Source organism: Oncorhynchus tshawytscha, linkage group LG07 (assembly GCF_018296145.1).
Source record: "Oncorhynchus tshawytscha isolate Ot180627B linkage group LG07, Otsh_v2.0, whole genome shotgun sequence".
NCBI lineage: Eukaryota > Metazoa > Chordata > Actinopteri > Salmoniformes > Salmonidae > Oncorhynchus > Oncorhynchus tshawytscha.
The window spans coordinates 48,417,130-48,437,476 of record NC_056435.1 but is presented as its reverse complement, the minus strand read 5'-3'; the positions used below and the strand labels follow the sequence as shown (position 1 = coordinate 48,437,476).

The 20,347-nt window shown below is 38.7% G+C and overlaps 2 protein-coding genes and 1 long non-coding RNA gene across 4 annotated transcripts in view; all 3 read right to left on the bottom strand.

Moving 5' to 3' along the window:
• Nucleotides 1–1,690, bottom strand: part of LOC121846804 — a 38,466-nt gene extending 36,776 nt beyond the window's left edge. The window contains exons 1-2 of the long non-coding RNA XR_006083773.1: nt 1,605–1,690; nt 763–892 (exon numbers count right to left, since the gene is read on the bottom strand). This is a non-coding gene — a long non-coding RNA (uncharacterized LOC121846804). The remainder of the gene's footprint in view (nt 1–762; nt 893–1,604) is intronic.
• A 7,502-nt stretch (nt 1,691–9,192) lies between these two features.
• On the bottom strand, nt 9,193–12,255 carry LOC112254680 (homeobox protein Hox-C8a). Of its 2 annotated transcripts, none has more exons than XM_024427427.2 (2): nt 11,521–12,255; nt 9,193–10,881 (listed from the first exon to the last, which is right to left on the bottom strand). In XM_024427427.2, exons 1-2 carry the CDS (start codon nt 11,954–11,956, stop codon nt 10,535–10,537), a joined length of 783 nt encoding a protein of 260 aa, XP_024283195.1. In that variant the 5' UTR covers nt 11,957–12,255; the 3' UTR covers nt 9,193–10,534. The 2 variants fall into 2 exon arrangements, 1 of the variants encoding a protein (XP_024283195.1); XR_002954181.2 differs by having other exon boundaries at nt 10,744–10,881; nt 11,096–11,656.
• Nucleotides 12,256–16,565: 4,310 nt separating this feature from the next.
• On the bottom strand, nt 16,566–19,487 carry LOC112255502 (homeobox protein Hox-C9a). The gene is made up of 2 exons (XM_024428482.2): nt 18,884–19,487; nt 16,566–17,595 (listed from the first exon to the last, which is right to left on the bottom strand). Exons 1-2 carry the CDS (start codon nt 19,416–19,418, stop codon nt 17,351–17,353), a joined length of 780 nt encoding a protein of 259 aa, XP_024284250.1. The 5' UTR covers nt 19,419–19,487; the 3' UTR covers nt 16,566–17,350.
• Between the last annotated feature and the right edge of the window lie 860 nt (nt 19,488–20,347).

Sequence of the window (20,347 nt, the reverse complement as noted above, 5' to 3'; positions counted from 1 at the left end):
TTAAAGCCAAAACAATAACCTAGGCCTGGTAGTAAGGTATGGTTAGTAATGAAATAGATGTTCCCTTTTTTAACATCGAACGCTTGACTGCAGACTAACTGAGAAAACCCCATTCCTGAATCAGACCAGGGTATCATAATGTATCACACTGGATATTTAATGTACATACAATTCAAGAGTTAAATAAATGAAATAGCTCAAATTTTATCGGAACCATTACAGTAAATCATGCCAGGCATCAATGCACCAACCAGCAAGCTCTATACCCCACAGGTACCAGTTACTTTTTATGGTCTGGTACAAGAAGCGTTGCCACAAGCTAGTCCTGGTGATGCACACAAGCCCTCTTGCCTATTTCGGTCAGAATCAAAATGATTGCTCACGTGTGTTACAGCGAGCTACTACTAATATCAGGAATAGTTCCCCAGTCCCACTTGTAGATGAATTGCAGAATATATAGCTTGGTGTGTAGCTTATTACTAAACAATAATACATACACTATACCTTTATTTTGTGCATTTGATGTTTACACAAACAGATCTAATGACGTGACAATAGTTATACCTATATCAGGGGAAAACAATATGTCCATAGACCATAGACCTACAGTGTCAATACAAGTATACATTAGATGCATGATTTGGTAAACTGCATTTTCCCCCCATTAAGCAAAAATATATGTTACATATTTAAATACATCCAAAGGCCACAGACCATTCGATTAATTTTAAACCAATAAGGAACGCAGAAACCCAAACTTACCTACGTTCTCCTTGCTGCTACAGTGACGTACATCCACTGGTCCAGCAGCTACAAGCGCTGGAGGGAAACCAAGGAGACCGAGGAACCCAACTTGTTAATATCCAATATGTCGCTTGTATTCTGTTCAACGCTGTAAAACGAAATTAAAGGTATTCAGGTTCTGAAGTATCACAATCCACAACCTGGATCCGAGTAATCTACTCAGGTTCCACTTCTGATTTAACAGCGATGAGCGCGCAAAGGGAAGAGAGAGGGAGAGAAAGAGAGAGAGAGAGAGAGAGAGAGAGAGTGAGAGAGAGAGAGAGAGAGTGAGGGGGAGCACTGGATAGGGACGGAGAGACACAAAGCGAGAGAGGGAGGGGAGAAGGAGTAGCAGTCAAATGGAATGGCAAACATGCAGGTGTGCTGCAAAAGAAAACACATTTCTGTATAGAACGCGAAAAATGCTGTCGCTTAAACGGCCAGGTCGTGTACCGATTGAGAAAGATAGTAATCAGGGAAAGACAACAGTATAAAGTTCATGTTCATGGAGAGAGAGTCACATGTCAAGTTACAGACAATCCAATTTCCGATTCAGTCGTAAAGTTGTATAACTCAGTTGTAACCTTCCCACTAAACAATCAGGAATGCGTTGCGCCTCCTCCCTGCCTGGCCGACCCATTCTCTATATCTTTCATTTTGCATAAGGACACTTCACTATCTATGGAATAAGCTCAACAACTCCAGAAACTCACATCTCATTCAGTATGTGTCGATGAAAGCTAGTCTAGTTAATTTTCTTATTCTTTCCATACTGATGTGCCTCCCTTTACGCAATTGTAGAGTCCTATATGCCAACTTACATTTCCATCGATAAATATAGTTCTGTTTTTCTTTGCTTCTGCATCTGAAAACATCAGTCACATAGCCTACATTTTAGTCAGGGCGTAATAAAGCATTTACACGGAGGATGTATCCTGCAGATGCACCAACCACTCCTCCACATGCGCAGTCATGCGGGTAAACATATCGTCACCAAACATGTGCGCGCGCATGCTGTACCTTCATCCCAGGTCAGCAGCAGCAGCTCATTCTGTACATGATGGAGATCAGCTATAAAATATATCTAAAAAACATGTTTTAGACCTTTGTTTACATGAAAACATATATTTCCAAGACAGAGACACATTCATGTTATCAATTGATTAGATGACAGGATGAGATTGTCTAACTCTGCCAATAGAAATAGCCTAATTGATTTGATTCTAATCTGATGACTTTTCTGCTCTTTTGCACACCAATATCTCTACCTGTACATGACCATGTGATCATTTATCACTCCAGTGTTAATCTGCAAAATTGTAATTATTCGCCTACCTCCTCATGCCTTTTGCACACATTGTATATAGACTCCCCTTTTTTTTCTACTGTGTTATTGACTTGTTAATTGTTTACTCCACGTGTAACTCTGTGTTGTCTGTTCACACTGCTATGCTTTATCTTGGCCAGGTCGCAGTTGCAAATGAGAACTTGTTCTCAACTAGCCTACCTGGTTAAATAAAGGTGAAATAAAAAACAGCATAGTTTGCTTATTAATGTGAGACTGCCCTGGTATTCATTCCTGCCTTCATTCTCTACATGTTGTTGGCTATGTGAGCACATTGTAATAGGCTATGATATGCTCGTAATAGTCTAATGCAGCTGTTTAATACTTGCTGTTACTGGCAGAGAAGTTTGGAACTATCTTTCTTATTGGTCTATTAACTCATGTAGCATGGTGATGTCACCATGGAAGGCCAAAACTCCATCCCACCAAAACAGGCTGAAATTTCAGGCGGTCTTTTCAAACAGCTCTAAAACATGAAACACACCGAGAATCTCACTTCCGATAAACAGCCGATCGGTACTTATCACAGTGGGAGGCTGTTCCTTCTCTTGCTAGAACAAAAGCAGTACTTGCTACGTGCAGACACGTCAGTGATGAACCAACACAATGCTTGTCAGTGGCCACCAGCCAATTGGAGAGCCCGAACCCCTACAAAAAAAGGATAAAAGAGGGCGTTTTCTCCATACATCCATGGATGAGCCAGTCACACTTCATATGCAATGTAGGCTATGGGATGGTAGCTAGCTAAGTGCACAGACACAATGTACACAACACTAAATACTTCCTACAAGCTAGTGAACCACTGTAGCTAGTATTGACATTATAATTAAATCACAATGGATTAGCTAGTTTCCATGAAACAGCTGCCTGTGTTAGGTGCCAAGTTAGCGCAGTATCCTTAGCTAGCTAGTTATGTTGTGCTAGTGAATATGCTAACGTTTGCTAGCTAGCTAAACATTTGTCTATGGGCTGGCACTGGCAGTATGGGATTATGGCAAGTGAATGAAATTGTTTGTTTCTCTTCTTGCTAGGTAGTTAACTAGCTGTGGCCATCTGGCTAGTATCAACAAAGGCTTTCTAAAAAATAGACACATTAAAGCAGATAGCTTGGAATCTAGACCATAAGCAATACGCACGGATATGCATTAACAAACAACGCTACTGCCTCCTTGTGGTTTGGACTATTTTAACAAATGGCTGATGACTTCCAAGATCTTTGCTGTGTGAACACAAAAGAGATTGACTGCTAACACTCTGTTCAGAGGTGCTAAGTACTGTTGTCAGGTAAATGTTTAACAATCCTATATTTATAAAACAGGAAAATCATGTTTTTGACTGCACTGTGAGGGAGGATCATGTTGCACCATGGATTGAAAAATAAACTCATCCACTATACAAATTAACAGTTTTATTCTGCATATTGTTAACATTTTACTGTAGTGGGCTATATCAGGGTCACACAGAGTGTTTCTTGGTAGTCTTAAACAAATCAAATCAAATGTTATTTGTCACATGCGCTGAATACAACAGGTGTAGACCTTACAGTGAAATGCATACTTACAAACCCTTACCCAACAATGCTTTAAGAAGTTTTAAGAAGAAAAAAGTAGAAATCAGAAAATAAAAGTAACAAATAATTAAACAGCAGCAGTAAAATAACAATAACGAGGCTATATACAGGGGTACAGAGTCAATGTGCGGGGGCACCAGTTAGTCGAGGTAATTGAGGTAATATGTACATGTAGGTAGTTAAAGTGAATATGCATAGATAATTAACAGATAGTAGCAGCAGCGTAAAAGAGGGGTCTGGGTAGCCCTTTGATTAGCTGTTCAGTAGTCTTTTGGCTTGAGGGTAAAAGCTGTTAAGAAACCTTTTTTTCGGTACCGTTTGCCGTGTGCTAGCAGAGTGAAAAGTCTATGACTAGGGTGGCTGGAGTCTTGAAGAAAAATCTACTTTGAAACAAAAGTATACACCTCACACACATAATTATGGGCTTAAAAAGAAGAAGACACCTGTACCATGTCAGATATAGAGTTGAAATGTATATATTTTTTTGTATATACATCACAGAAGACTGGAAAAAAAACTTTGACATCGTCTGTTTAATTATTTACGTTTTTTATTAATTATGAAATTATGAAAAATATTAATAACATTCCACAAATGAGGCCACAAGGTCATTTGACTGCAAGAAAGGGCTACCTGTTATTATTAAGCGATGTAATGAGGGTGATCACTTGCCTACAACGAAATAAAGGTGCATGCCACCTTCACATGATGCATATTCTTCTTTCCACTAAAATATCATTGAGGATTGCATTTTAGTTTTTGGGAAAAAATGTCCGCCATAATGGAGATCATTCTCGGTGTGCACAATTAATTAGCAATGGAGGATAACTCAAGATTGGCCATCATTGTTTACACTTAACACAATACTTAACACAATAATGGATAGTCTATACCTAGAGAGTTGAGCCTCGATTTATTTTTCAATTCTATGAATTCTTTACATTGTAGCGTGTAAGCCTACTACATTTCCTTTTAAGATTTCTAGCAATTGAATATGTAGCCTATACACAGTACACTTTAAATAAGTCGGTAAAATACATTAAAGTTGGGCTATCTAATAAACAAAGTTTTTAAAGAACAAATATGAGACTTAATTGTTCATATGGCTGTGTATTAGGTTTTCCTCTTTAAAAACAACTGGTCAAAGAAGAGAAAACCAGACAATCGTATTGTTTGTGGAGGCCTACACTGAAAGCACCAGTATACTAGTGCAGGGGTATTCAACTCTTACCCTATGAGGTCCGGAGCCTGCTGGTTTTCTGTTCTACCTGATTATTCATTTCAAACACCTGGTATCCCAGGTCTAAATCGTTCCGTGATTAGAGGGGGACAATGAAAAAAATGCAGTGGAACTGGCTTCGGGGTCCAAAGTTGAGCTTGAGGGCTATAGTGTGTCAGAACACAGAAACACTGTCGAGTTTATTTGCCGTCCATAAAGTTAACAGGTGGTTACGACCTTATTACGGAAGTGGTCTCCCTTCATGACAATATAAAGTACAAAGGGAGACGGGTAGACAATGCTCACAGACAATTGTCACGCTACAGAAAACTTCCGGAATTTCGGCAGTAAACAGCATATAGAATAGGCTAAATCTAGCCGGAGACATTCAAGTCAAGAGAGTTTTACTAGGGGGCCCCAGTGTAGGTAAGAAGGCATCTGAACATCTGACTGTGGCGGCATTGATTGACAAGGTGAGTTTTATTCGGTAAATGTACATGTTAAGGATATTTTTTTTAATTTTACCTTGATTTAACTAGACAAGTCAGTTAAGAATAAATTATTATTTACAATGAAGGCCTACCGTGGCCAAAACCTAACGACACTGGGACAATTGTGCGCTGCCCTATGCGACTCTCAATCACGGCCGGTTGTGATACTGCATGCAATCGAACCAGGGTCTGTAGTGACGCCTCTAGCACTGAAATGCAGTGGCTTAGACCGCTGCGCCACTCGGGATATATTTAACATAGATTTCTCATTGTACAAGCTGTTCTTTAGTTGTTTGTAGTCGTGTTACGTATACCTAATGCAGGCTATATGTGGCATTTTTTATTTAATTCCAAGAGATGGTTTAAAATAATATATTGAGTCTAGGCTAGGCCTGTGTGGTGTTAAATATGCATAGGATGTGCACCATATTCCAATTGCCACACTGCGCTGGTTACGAATATATTTGGTCAACTTATTTTAAGGGTTAGCCTCCATAAAATAACAAGTCCCTGAAAGGTTTCGGGAAAATGTTAGACAAGACCGATAGGACTTAAAGGACTTGACATTTAAATATGAAAACGTATTATTTCCTGTAACCTGCAGACTGCAATAGGCCAATGTGCATGTGATTTCTAACATCGCCTACTCTATGATTTGATTGAATTTAAGTAACCTAAGAGTAACACATCGCAAACATCTTGTACAGTGCCTTCAGAAAGTACGCATACCTCTTGACTTATTCGACATTTTGTTGTGTTACAGCTTGAATTCGAAATGGATTAAATAAATACAATTCTCAACCATCCACACACAATACCCCATAATGACAAATTGAAAACATGTTTTTGTCACAAATGTATTGAACATGAAAAACAGAAATATCTCATTATATAAGTATTCCCACCCCTGATTCAATCATTTGTAGAAGCACATTTGGCAGTGATTATAGCTGTGAGTCTTTTTGATTAAGTGTCTACCAGCTTTCCACACCTGGATTGTATAACATTTGCTCATTATTCTTTTCAACATTCTTCAATCTCTGTCAAATTGGTTGTTGATCATTGCTAGACAACCATTTCCAGGCCTTGCCATAGATTAGAGCTGACAAGGTAAAAATCTGTTGTTCTGCCCCTGAACAAGGCAGTTAACCCACTGTTCCTAGGCCGTCATTGAAAATATGAATTTGTTCTTAACAGACTTGCCTAGTTAAATAAAGGTAAAATAAATATTTAAAAAATTCCAGTATAATTAAGTAAAAACTGTAATTCAAGAATTTTCACTATCTTCTTGGTCAGCAACTCCAGTGTAGATTTGGCCTTGTGTTTTAGGTTATTTTCCTGTTGAAAGGTGAATTAATCTCCCAGTGTCTGGTGGAAAGCAGACTGAACCAGGTTTTTCTCTACAATTTTATTCGGGATTGCTCCATTCTGTTTTTTTAACTGGAAAAACTTCCCCGTCCTTAATAATTACAAGCATACCCATAACATGATGCAGCCACCACTATTCTTGAAAATATGTAAAGTGATACTCAGTAATGTGTTGTATTGGATTTGCCCTAAACATAATGTTTTTTATTCAAGATAAAAAATGTATTACTTTGCCCAATTTTATGCAGTATTACTTTAGTGCCTTGCTGCAAATATGATGGATGTTTTGGAATATTTGTATTCTTCTTTTCACTCTGTCAGTTAGGTTAGTATCGTGGAGTAACTACAATTTTGTTGATCCATTCTCAGTTTTCTCCTGTCACAGCCCTTAAACTCAACTTTTTTAAAGTCACCATTGGCCTCCTGGTGAAATCCCTGAGCGGTTTCCTTCCCCTGGCAACTGAGTTCGGAAGAACGCCTGTATTAATAAACCAAGTGCAATAACTTCACCATGCTCAAAGGGATATTCAATGCCTGTATTTATTTTATTTATACACATTGACCACTAGATGCCCTTGTTTGCGAATCATTGGAAAGCCTCCCTGGTGTTTGTGGTTAAATCTGAGTTTGAAAATCACTACTCAACTGAGGGACCTAACAGATAATTGTATGTGTTGGGTACTGAGATGAGGTAGTCATTAAAAAATCATGTAAACACGTGTATTGCACACCGAGTGAGTCCATACAACTTATTATGTGACTTGTTAAGAAATGTTTTACTCCTGAACTCATTTAGGCTTAGTATGAGAACTTATTGACTCATGATATTTAAACTTTTTATTTTTAATTCATTTGTAAAAATTTCGAAAACATAATTCCACTTTGACATGATGGGGTATTGTGTGTAGGCCAGTAAAACAATTATATTTCATCCATTTTAAATTCAGGCTGTGACATAACGAAATGTGGAAAAAGTCAAGGGTGTGAATACTGAAGGCACTGTAGCATACTCTAATCGTTGCATAATAACGTATTGACGACAAGAGATTAAAGATGCACATAGAAGCCTACACACCTGTTTCTCTTTCCATAAAAAAAATACATATTGGATTGCATTTTTGTTACTGGGCAAACAACAACTAGAAAAAGAACGTCAAACAGTACTAAAATAGTGTGTAACAACTGACTTGGCAACAATACAATTTATCTCGTCTTGTAGGCCAAATAGCATAATATACATAATATACTACTCGACTTAATTGAGATAATTGATCAAATATAACTAAGCTATTTAGTGATTTTATACCTCTATGCCGTATAGTGGTGCACATACAGTATGTGTTGAAGAGGTAGAGTATACATACTTTTGACGTCCATAATAGGCTATGTTGAAAATGTACCAACAAAACATAGCATGGCGTTTATCTTCCCATATATCCAGACAGCTACCCAAGGGTAGAGGGTATTTGAAATGTCCTGTGAACATACAGTAAGGTCGCCAATGCGGTTGAATGTGGATGTCAGTAACTTGTGGTATAGGCGGGTCTCAAACAAGAATATAACTGCCTCCGGCACACACACGCGCACACGCGCGCACACACGCGCGCGCGCGCGCGCACACACACACACTAACATGTACAATCACTTATACTGTATTTTGGGCACCTATAAGGTAGCTTGGAAGTATGAGTGGCGCAGCGGTCTAAGGCACTACAGGCGTCACTACAGGCGTCACTAGAGGCGTCACTACAGACCCTGGTTCACAACAGGCCATGATCGGGAGTCCCATAGGTTGGCACAATTGTTCCAGGGTCGTCCAGGTTAGGGGAAGGTTTGGCCGGGGTAGGCCGTCATAGTAAATAAGAATTTGTTCTTAACTGACTTGACTAGTTAAATAAAGGTAAAATAAATATAATAAATGAAGTACTCAAATGGATATCGCATAATTACGTGCACTCGAAGTGTAGGCCTACGAAATAGTTTAGGTAAGGGGGATCTTCTACATCATAAAACCACTCTGCTTATTGGTAAAATAACTCTTTATAGCCATGATATTGGGCTGGGATATTTCCCTTTATCAAATATAAACTACGTTGCAAGCGTTTGTGTCTCAAAACTAAAAATGTTTATGAACCACTATCAATACAGGCGTATCCATTCCGTCATCCATTGGTCTGACTGAAAACAAGTCATGATAAAAAATATTTTCTATAATGTCATTTTGTTTGGGTGTAAGATATTGTGATGAAATGTTCTTAGAATTCATTGATGTTATTATGTAAACATCATAAAATTACAAAACAGCCATAATTAGATGTTTAGATTGTCTACCTAGTGTGTGTGTGTGTGTGTGTGTGTGTTGGTATATTGCAGTTCAGAGAAATTGCGAAATTGTATTAAGAATGAGGAAGGGAAATTCAGATTTTTTTCCATTTATTTGAACATGTTCATGCCAATCAGGTGTGTGTGGACTCGCAACCAACATACCCTCCTTTAACTTTAACATAAGAAATCAAGCTGATTTGTACAACAAGAAATACGAAGACATACAGAGGTCATATTCAGTGCAATAAAAAAGAGTCTATTGCATCAGCACAATATTGTAGGCTAATGATATTTAAACGCTGAAGTACAATTCTTTGTTCAATTATAACATATTTGTTAAATAAATGTGCATTACTTAAGGCAGTTTAAGTTGTTGGGACACCAATTGTTGTTACACCGTTCTTTAGCTGACTAGGTAGTATGGCGCAGAGACATTTGTTTGGAAGATCAATATAGGTCCTACTATACCGCCACAAGTAACACCATAAGTATCGTGCAATCAAATGCAATATAATGTGTTACAGGCCTACCATTGCACTGGCTTGTCCCTTCAGTGAGAATGTATAGATCCACATTGCTAATGACAAAACCGTTTTCTTGGTAAATTTTACCATCACCTCTAAGTGCATCTAGATCTACTTAGGTAGTAAAGAGTTCCCGGTCTATTTAAAACGAATATAGGCTAATAATCACATAAAAATAACTTATTGCTGCCTTCTAGAATCTTACATTTTCCAGAATTAGGTCAAGAATCAAGAAATATTCTACATATGTCGAATTTCCGATCAAAAGAACAGACAGCGCACACAATGTTTACAAAATATAGGCTACATTACAATACACAATAGTAGGCCAATATTTGTGAAAATAATAGGCGTATAGATTGAAATTTGAGACACAACAACATGAAATATCCCTTACTGGCCGAACGATCTTAACCACTGGGCCAACTGCCACCCTTTCCCCCCCACCTTTAGAATTGGCAGTTATGAATAAAATAAAACTCCGATCATCCTAATGCACACACACAAACCCACATAAAAAATACTCGAGGAAAACAAAGTACAAACAATTTGTATTAATAATGAACCCTTCTCCTCGAATGACAACATTTATGGAACATTTAAACATTTCCAGACATCCTATCCTCTTGTGCATTCTGTGATATGGACATATACGTAACAATATGATTTGCATGTGCTTCAGGTCTTTATGTTATGAGAACCTTTGCAGCGTTTGGAGACTGTATAAGTTAAACATTATTAGTAGTTATAATCCTCATAGAGGGAGCCATTTGCTGTAATCCAGAACAGTTATTTTTCTCTCATCTTGTTGACTCAGTAAAACGGTTGTGAGAAAATGTGATCTCCTTCTCCCGGGACCATCTTTCAACTTTTAAGCCATATAACCATAAAAAGAAAGAGCAATAAAAATCACTCTTTCGCCTCCTCTTCCACTCCCATTTCCTTTTTGTCTCCCTCTTCTCTTTCACCATCATCATTGCCTTCATCATCGCCCTCTCCTTCACCATCACCATCACCATTACCCTCGTTCTCTGTCTCTACTCTTTGACACGGAAATTGGTCCTTGATGTTCTCCTTTTTCCACTTCATCCGTCGGTTTTGGAACCAAATCTTCACCTGCCGCTCCGTCAGCCCTAAAGCGTGAGACACCTCGATCCGACGTTTACGGGTGAGGTAAGGGTTGAATAGAAATTCCTTCTCCAACTCCAGTGTTTGGTATCGACTGTAGGTCTGTCGGCCACTCCGTCTTCCGGGGGCTATATAATGGAAATAGAACATACAATTAAGCAGGAATTGTTGCAAGACTGTGTTTGGTTCACTATTGTTTTTGAAATATAAGATAAATTGTTTGAGATTGTGTGTGTGTGTGTGTGTGTGTGTGTGTGTGTGTGTGTGTGTGTGTGTGTGTGTGTGTGTGTGTGTGTGTGTGTGTGTGTGTGTGTGTGTGTGTGTGTGTGTGACTATACATACCGTCTACCCTTGGATAGCTGTCCGGATGTGTGTGAAGATAAACGCCATGCCAAGTGCTTCTGGTGAACTGAATTCGTTTTTACCGTTGTTATTAATCTCTGCTTATTTTCTCATCTACTAGCGATCAACTGAGCCGCCATTAATGGCACAGCACTGACGCAGATATACTGGTATGTATACGCCTGTAATCAAAGTAGCTAAGATCTGATGAGAGCGAATCATTGTGCCACGGTTGACGAAGTGACGAAGTTCTACTGAATGATAAGTGAAGCTCCGAAAACGTTATCATATGTTACCGGATGTAGGCTACATGCCATGAAACTACAACAAAATAACCACACAAGAAGCCTAACTGTAGCCTACTCTTATAATGTTACAGCCTATATAATTGCACTAATGCACATGTAAACAAGTAGCCTACTAACCGTGCGGTCTCATCCATGGAAACATGAGACTAGGAAACTGGTTTTGATTTAGGTCCCCTTGTCCTTCTCCGAGGTTAGTGCCATTTGACGATTTACAGTATGGGTATAGCGCCACGCGTGCCTCTTGTTGGGTACCATAAAGCGTTTGTTTTGGAAGCGCTTCGTATCCATACAATGTAGTGCCATCTCCATGACAAGCCAAGGCGCATTGATTCTGCTGGTAGCCTGGTGTGGAGATCGCCGGCGTCCTATGGTGAAAGAAGGCTTGGACGTGATGGGGCGGGTGCTGAAATCCCGTCGCCGCCGCTCCCGCACCGTACACCAGCGTGTGTCTCCGGGTGACGCCTTGAGGGAACCTGCAGTCGTAGTAAGTTGGTTCCAACCTTTCACTGCCTTTGCACTTGGAAAAGAGAGGGTTCACGAAATAGGAGCTCATGTTACAGTTTACAATGTTACAGTGGAAGAACTTAGTTTACGACAATTTCAAGTATTGCCTTAGTTTTGTTCCAAACCCCACACATACAACGAACGAAACCACGAAATCATAGAGACAGGTTTAAGGAATAAGATAATAAAGCTTGTTTCCTTATCCACGTCTCCCTTGTTAAAACACTGCTCTATTACCAAAGGAAGTCCTTTGGTTTTTATTGTCTTTTTCCTTTTGGAGCTTCAAATCAGCTTCTTATGTCGTGCATGGTTGATGCTAAAGCGGCTAGCCCCTCTGACACACAGTCACTAGCGTTTCGTTTTTACCCCCCCCTTTCACGACATCGACCCCCTCCTCTCTCACCACCAACCTTCAACCCCCTCCCATTCTCATTGAGAACTCGGACGTCTAAACCATGAAACAGGCAAGCGGGAAGGGACTGTGCGTTTTGCTTTAAAATACAATAACATTTTGAATATTTTATGTAGCTTAGACTGTGTCAACTATCATTTTGTTTAGTCTTATACACATTGTCTATTTGAAAGAGTAGTGTTCTACACCTTCCTCCCTAGTTAATAGGCCTACCGTTTATTGCCCTTAAGAAAGTGACAAAAACCTCGACCCCTGACTCTGTGAAGGCAAGGTTTATGCATTACGTCAATGATTTCCATTCGCGTACACATGTACGCGCACACCCAGTGGTTGTGAAATGTTTTGTAGCCTAGCCTATTTCAATTAAAATATTTTAATCGAAAATGTTTACATGCATCAAAATTGTATTTGCTAATAATACAGCCTAGATATTTGGTTTGATATGTTTTTTTATGTTACCAGAATTATTGTATAATGCTTAATAAGTCGTTGATGACATTGATTAATTATTGTATAATGCTTAATAAGTCGTTGATGACATTGATTAATTATTGTATAATGCTTAATAGTCGTTGATGACATTGATTAATTATTGTATAATGCTTAATAAGTCGTTGATGACATTGATTAATTATTGTATAATGCTTAATAGTCGTTGATGACATTGATTAATTATTGTATAATGCTTAATAGTCGTTGATGACATTGATTAATTATTGTATAATGCTTAATAGTCGTTGATGACATTGATTAATTATTGTATAATGCTTAATAGTCGTTGATGACATTGATTAATTATTGTATAATGCTTAATAGTCGTTGATGACATTGATTAATTATTGTATAATGCTTAATAGTCGTTGATGACATTGATTAATTATTGTATAATGCTTAATAGTCGTTGATGACATTGATTAATTATTGTACATGATTTACATGATTATTAATGAAAATAAAAGTGAAATAAACGTGTTTGGTTGAATTTTTGGTCTTTTACTTAGAGCAAACATAATAAAAATATGAAAATATGTTTCACAATTACAGACTATACATTTTGACATTAAGTTAGGCCTACATGTTCTGATGGTCTTTTGAGCCCATAGTAAATGTAGCCTACCTTATGCTACTTAACACTAAACATAGGCTATCGATTAACACAACAGTAAAAGATAATTGATCAGTTATAACTAAAATAATTGTTCTTCATAACAACACCAAGACAGAGATAGAGACCCACTGACAAAATAAATGGTTGTAGATAGACATAGGCTAAATAAATTGGAATATCGATACTTTAAAAAAAATAATACAATATTGCCATATTACAGAAATACTACTGCCTATAGTGTAGGCTAGAGAAGAAAGATAATTATTATCCGTAAAAGTTATATGCAGACGATTAATAATAGGTTTGGGAGAAAACGGACGTTGTTGGTTGTTCAGCTCTACGCATGAGTTGTTCATCTCTACATTTGTGACTAGTAACCCTAGAACAGCCTTTAAGAACATTTTCTCCCTCCAGTCCCCCAAAGGTTCCCATACAAAAGGTAAACAGGCTACATAGGCTCGAAAATGTTAAATACTTAGTCAACAGCGACATCCAGTGGCCTTTTTGTGTGATTTGTACTGCACTAATTGGACTTGTTCTAGACCTACAGTACTTTCACATAACCATCAGAGGCTATTATTTCGTGAGATATATGCTAGGCCTACACATATTGTATATCGTGATAGTGGAAGATTGGATCGGCGATAGATTTTAAACCATAGGCCTAATTAGTAGCCAATAATTAAAATACATACTATGAATCATATGAATAGAATGTTTCTGCCACTACTGGGCCTACTGCTAGTGCTGCTAGCTTGATAAAATGTCAATCCTCGTAAGGGATATAGTATAAGAATACTATAGCCTAATAGCGAAAGTAGAAATAATAACCGTTTAATAATGAGCAATGAGGATACCTATATCTGTTACAACTCTAATAAAATCTCTATAAATCGCAGGGGTCCTCCTCATTTTTGCCATATGGCCCCAATAGTAAAAAACTTGAAATAACAGACGTGTATACAGTAGTCATATATAGCCTAAGACAAAGTCATAAAGACACATGGGTATGGGTTGGATTGAATCGAGGCTATTTTAGAGTAATGGAGATTGCCATTCGACAGGGGAAGTGCCAGTGTTCCAAGAGAATATTGTTGCACTGTGCTACAATGTGCTGAAATAAAAGATCCCAGCAATTTTCCATACACACAAAAAGTGTATTTCTCTCCAATTTTGTGCACAAATCAGTTTACATCCCTGTTAGTGAGCATTTGATCCCTTTTCAAGATAATCCATCCACCTGACAGGTGTGGCATATCAAGAAGCTGATTAAATAGCATGATCGTTACACAGGTGCACCTTGTGCTGAGGACAATAAAAGGCCACTCTAAAACGTGCAGTTTTGTCACACAACACAATGCCATAGATGTCGCAAGTGTTTAGGGAGCGCACAATTAGCATGCTGATGGCAGGAATACCCACCAGAGCTGTTGCTAGAGAATCAAATGTTAATTTCTCTACCATAAGAGAATTTGGCAGTATGTCTCCACATCCTGCTTCTTCACCTGGGGATGGGGGGGATGGGGGGTTCTGAGGAGTATTTATGTCTGTAATAAAGCCCTTTTGCGGGGAATAACTCATTCTGATTGGCTTTGGCCTGGCTCCCAAGTGGGTGGGCCTATGCCCTCCCAGGTCCCACCCATGGCTGTGCCCCTGCCCAGTCATGTGACATCCATAGATTATGACCTAATTTATGGATTTCAATTGGTCAATTTCCTTATATGAACTGTAACTCAGCAAAATCTTTGAAATTGTTGTATGTTACGTTTATATTTTTGTTCATATAGATTTGGAATAAAGGAAGTTCAATTTGGGGCCTTTCATGTGTTCCTATTTCCCCTTCTGCCACACAATTCAAAGTGGGTAAATAAAGGAGGATGGAGTCACGTTTGCAGCAAACAAAAACAAGTGCAATAAGCCTCCTTTGAAACCAGCACACCATACCTTGAAATAAGAACAATAAAGTAATTTAGCCTAGACGTCTAGCCAGTTCTGCTAGGTTTGCTTTGTTAGATTGCATTCAAGACGAACAGCGCTGCCCGAAGCAGGGTCGTAAAACCCCACATTTCTCTGTGCACCACAACGGAAATGTTCAACTATATTGGGCTCTAAAATCTCTGCGTCCTGTCAGTATTGTTTTTTACACTTAAGGGGAAAGCCAATTTAGTCCAGCGACCAAGAAAGGAAAATAAACGCCAGAAAAGATACTTCACACACCTCAAATGAACTGATCGGCTAAAAGATGCAAAGGATTACGCGGCAAATTAGTGTGGCGTCCAGAGGGTGTCCAAAAATAGCACCATGACACAGGGGGAACACTTGTATCACCGTTTGCTGTGGGTTACATACCCACGACACATGGCCAGCATGACCCATCTAAAATACAACATAGAGCACCAACTCAGCTAGACCAACATAATATAGCGCACTGCTCGGCTCACAATAGCCTCAAATCAGTGACCGAAAGATTGCATTAGTCTATTACAAATTATTTCGTAACGTCAACAATGTGTAGCCTAGGCCCTATATTCGCGATTTATGCTATGGAAACAACCCACTGGGCAAAGACATCAATTCAAAGTCGATTCTACGTTGGTTCGACGTAATTTTATTGAAATGCCGTGGAAATAACGTTGATTCAACCAGTGTGTGCAGAGTGTTAACACTCATATAGACTACATTTGTATTATGAAATAGTGGAGTCTCTAGGCTACAAGAAGGCGAAGTAAAAACTATAAAACACCTCACGTTGTAAACTAGCCTACGTTGTTTTAAACTATGCACGGATAGGCCTATATTGAGATAGGCCTATGCCACATTGTTACACGAAATGCACTCTCAATGCCCACCTCCGTTATACCTGAATCGCAAAAATCAAGTTATGTGTGGCATGTTTTGTTAAATGACCACCAATTAGAAATATGGCCAGGCCTGGACAGATTACGGACTGAAAACGTTTCAGTGCCAGAATAACACGCTAAAGCTTTTCCTTGAAATAGTTACAATAATCTTAAATGACTATGATTGGATAACACGTATAAAGGAAACAACGCGATGCAATGCGTTTACACAAGGCCTTAAATGTCACGTTATTTTCCCCCCAGAACCATTCACAATTCAGAAAACACAGCGACTGGAACTGGTCAGGAAACGTGCTTTATAAAAGGAAATAGAAAAGGAAGAATAATGAGTTAAAAGACACATCTGCTTTCAATAAGGAGTAGTCCGTATCTAATGCTAGACTGTAGCCTATTGGAATTGTTGAATTACTTATATCCCAACAACATCTGCGAATTATATTTTTGTACCCTACTGTCTTGTCAAGCCATCTCAGAATGTCATTTTTGCAAGTGTTAATATTTATGATAAAGGTAAGGTTTTAACGTTTTAATAATGACCCAACAAAGACAGGAAATTAGATTATTTCGGATAGAAAGATGAGCACAATCTGCAGTATAACGTAAACGTGTAGCGTCGAGAGAAAATAATATAAAAACCTTACAACAAAATCTATATCCACATAGGTCTAGACGAAACACAAGACACACGTTCCATGTACTTCGTGTACAAAACATTAATTTAAACTTGAATAGGCCAAAGATGCAACATCTACAAAAATACACAGGTTTTGTTATACACAGTTATCCAACGTGACCCTATACATTTCTTTACTAATGTCCTATTCCTGTCTTGACTATGAAGCCGTAATAAAGGATAAATAGTCAAAACAAGCTGCATACTGTCACAGAGAGACGTGGCCCCAATTTGCAATGTGCTACTTTGTCAAGAATAGGCCTATAGATCTCAATTATATCAGATCAAAAGGGAAAACAGTAGCTCTCAAGAGGAGAGACCAATGGAGAGGAGAGAACATGAGTGACATTTTTCTGAACGTGTACAAGTCAATTTGTCCATACAGCACGTTACTGCTCATTGCTTTCTGTCTTCTCTTTATTCATTTTCTTCATCTTCATTCGCCGATTTTGGAACCAAATTTTGACCTGTCTCTCGGTCAAATTAAGAACCCGAGCGACCTCATATCGACGGTCCCTGGTAAGGTACATATTGAACAAAAACTCTTTTTCGAGTTCGAGAGTCTGATATTTTGTATAAGGACACCGTTTCTTCCTCGTTGAACGAGCGTGTATCCAATTCGCCACCGGGTTGCCTGTAAAATGATAAATCAGAAAAAAGTTAATACATTGAGCACTTTTGCTTACCTTTTCCAGTGTATAACCCAAATCATTATCATGAACACTTCGACAAACAATAGACCAGACGCAGAGCAGGCCTACACTCTTATACATTTCTGGGGGGAATAAGTCTATGGTTCAATATAATCCATGTGCATTGTCAAATGTGTCATCAATGTTTTCCTTAATAATTATAAACAATCATCTCTCTTATAGACATGATTCATTTTCAACAGTGCTAGAAAAGGACCGAGTCATAAAATTGTGAGTGCACACGTTTGCTTTATTGGCCCATAAAATATTTTAAAAGCCTTTAACTTCAAGTCTCGGCTGGTCTACAACCGAGGCAGCTAGATGCATTTCACCCTGGTAATCCTGTTGTGGCCTAAAATATTCTGTTCTGTGTTTATTGTAGTGCGTTTGCTCGGTGTAGTCATGTTTTTATAACTACTGGTATGAAGAAACTTCCATATCAATGGTTTTGGTCCTTGCTGAATAGGCTGTATTTGAGCAAAGTTATGTTTTGTGATTTGCTCGGTTTCGGTTGTACCAGAAAGTTGAATAATCACGTGAAAAACCAGCCATTATTGACTAAATAATACGGGGAAATAAACAAGTATAGGTTTACATTGAATTAAATGAAATTAGCCATGATAATCATACTGGAGATAAAAACCATGGTGACTCTTGGTGGTTTCTGCAAACGTTTCTGTAAACATGGATCATCCGAATTAGCTTGTTGGTTGATTTCAGGTTTCTGGATGTGCATTTCAATCGAAGGCTATAATAACAAATAATAAAATAATAATAATCCACTATAACACAAAGCCTATATAAGGCCACACCTCTTGTGTATAAATGAAACAACATCAAATGTCTCGAGAAGTAAAATAAAATATGCTTTTACGCACAAAACATTATTTTAGGCACACGTTTTGGCCATGTAAGAAGATAGTGGAGTGGAATTTACTAGAGATTCTGATCTCGCCAATAAAAAGCTTGCTTCCAGTTTCCCCATTGTATAGCTGTTTTATAGCTAATTCATATTTTACAACCTTAAGGGGATTGGCGTTTGTCCTGTCTAATACTATCTAACAGCCCCTCCAGTTCCCTTCTCGTTCAAAGGGAAGAGAAAAGAGACGACCATTTCGTTTTATAGCGGGACAACAACAACGAGCAAAACCCCCATGGATGACGAACACCGCCACCTCACACACACACGAATCCTATAACCGTTTGTAGACTGGCATGGCTTCCACTTACTTGGGTCGAATTCTGTCTTTTCGTCTTTGTGCTTCCCGGAAGCCAAAACCTCCGACTCTGGAGAAGGGACTATCTGCTGGGCCTTGTCTCGGATGTCCACGCAGGTGTTGTAGAAATAGTCTGGGTAACCGCGACTGTTGGAGGTGATGCAGTCTCCGGTACTGGGCTGAGGGAAACCATCGGGTTTGAGTCCGTAGTGTCTGCAGTTAGCCGGGTAGCCTGGAAAGGATACTGTTCCAGATATGGGCTCCAGCCATGAGCGAACATACCTCGAGTCCATTCCAACGTGAGGTTGGTGGGTGTATGGGTGGTAGACCACTGAGGATTGGGAGTGAACTGGGCCCCAGGAGGAGGAAAAGACAGAAGGTTTCGGCGCAAAACTGCAGGAGGGATAATCGGGGCACTCTGGTACTACTGTCGTCTGACGCGAGCGGGTGGGGGGAAGCTCTGAGAACCGCGACGCCAGCACGTCCTCGCTCTCATGGTTTATCAAAGAATCCACATAATAATTGCGTATGGGACACGTGGTCGACATGGCGATGCTCTGGTCTCTTTTACATGCATCAGATTATTATATGGAGTGTATGTGTACTTTTATTTTACCCCTAGAACAATCAAGGCAGGTAATTATTTATCCCGAGGTTCTTTGACTCTCATTGGCCACGGTTGAACACGTGATTATGTTTACCACACATTTTTACATTCGATTAATGCGCAAGCAGTCACAGGTCAGGGGTGTGTGTACCTCAGACCTTTGAATGCTATTTATGTACAAGAATGAGATTATATGATCAATCATTAAGAAGGATTCACCACCTATAATGTTTTCGTTTTTCCTTGTTGTCCTAAAAGCATGGAAAACTGATTATCCCCTCGTATTGGAGCATGAGGTACGTTGATCACAGTGCACGAAGCACTTTTTATCGATGTAATTTGTCGACCATTTGAATAATTATTAAGATAAAACAGTTTGGAAAATAAGAATTCCTTTTTCCTTTAGAGTTTTTATCCAATCTTGATGCATTGTATAGACTTTGACGGGTATAACATTGTTGTAACATGCACAATAGCAACAATAGATTAAAGATCGAACAATATAATAATATACCCCAAATGTGTGATTCATATGAGGCTTTTATATTGAAGAAACACATAACACACGGTGCATATTGTAAAACTTTGTGACTGTGTAGAGATTCGGAACACTTGCTCACCACTGCAGCTAAATTCGGAGAGAGGCTGCTCATGTTTTATGTCCCTCAATAAATGTTTACGAGAACCATTTGATTGTTCATAAACGTGTGGTTAATTAAAAAAACTCTACCGAGTTATTCATATCACATAAACATAAAACGAACATATAACCAAAAGAACAAGATGCGAAATACAACTATGGCATGAGTTATATAAAAACAACATTCAACAAAAAATGTTATGCAGGAAAAAACAAACATGCTTAACCTA

What these genes read in the sequence shown, in the direction of transcription:
- LOC112254680 (XM_024427427.2), bottom strand. Translation starts at nt 11,956, where the DNA reads ATGAGCTCCTATTTCGTGAACCCTCTCTTTTCCAAGTGCAAAGGCAGT. An exon ending in TCCATGGATGAGACCGCACG is followed by an intron (nt 10,882 to 11,520) that starts GTTAGTAGGCTA and finishes TCCATTATATAG; the next exon opens with CCCCCGGAAGACGGAGTGGC.
- LOC112255502 (XM_024428482.2), bottom strand. Translation starts at nt 19,418, where the DNA reads ATGTCGACCACGTGTCCCATACGCAATTATTATGTGGATTCTTTGATA. An exon ending in AAAGACAGAATTCGACCCAA is followed by an intron (nt 17,596 to 18,883) that starts GTAAGTGGAAGC and finishes ATCATTTTACAG; the next exon opens with GCAACCCGGTGGCGAATTGG.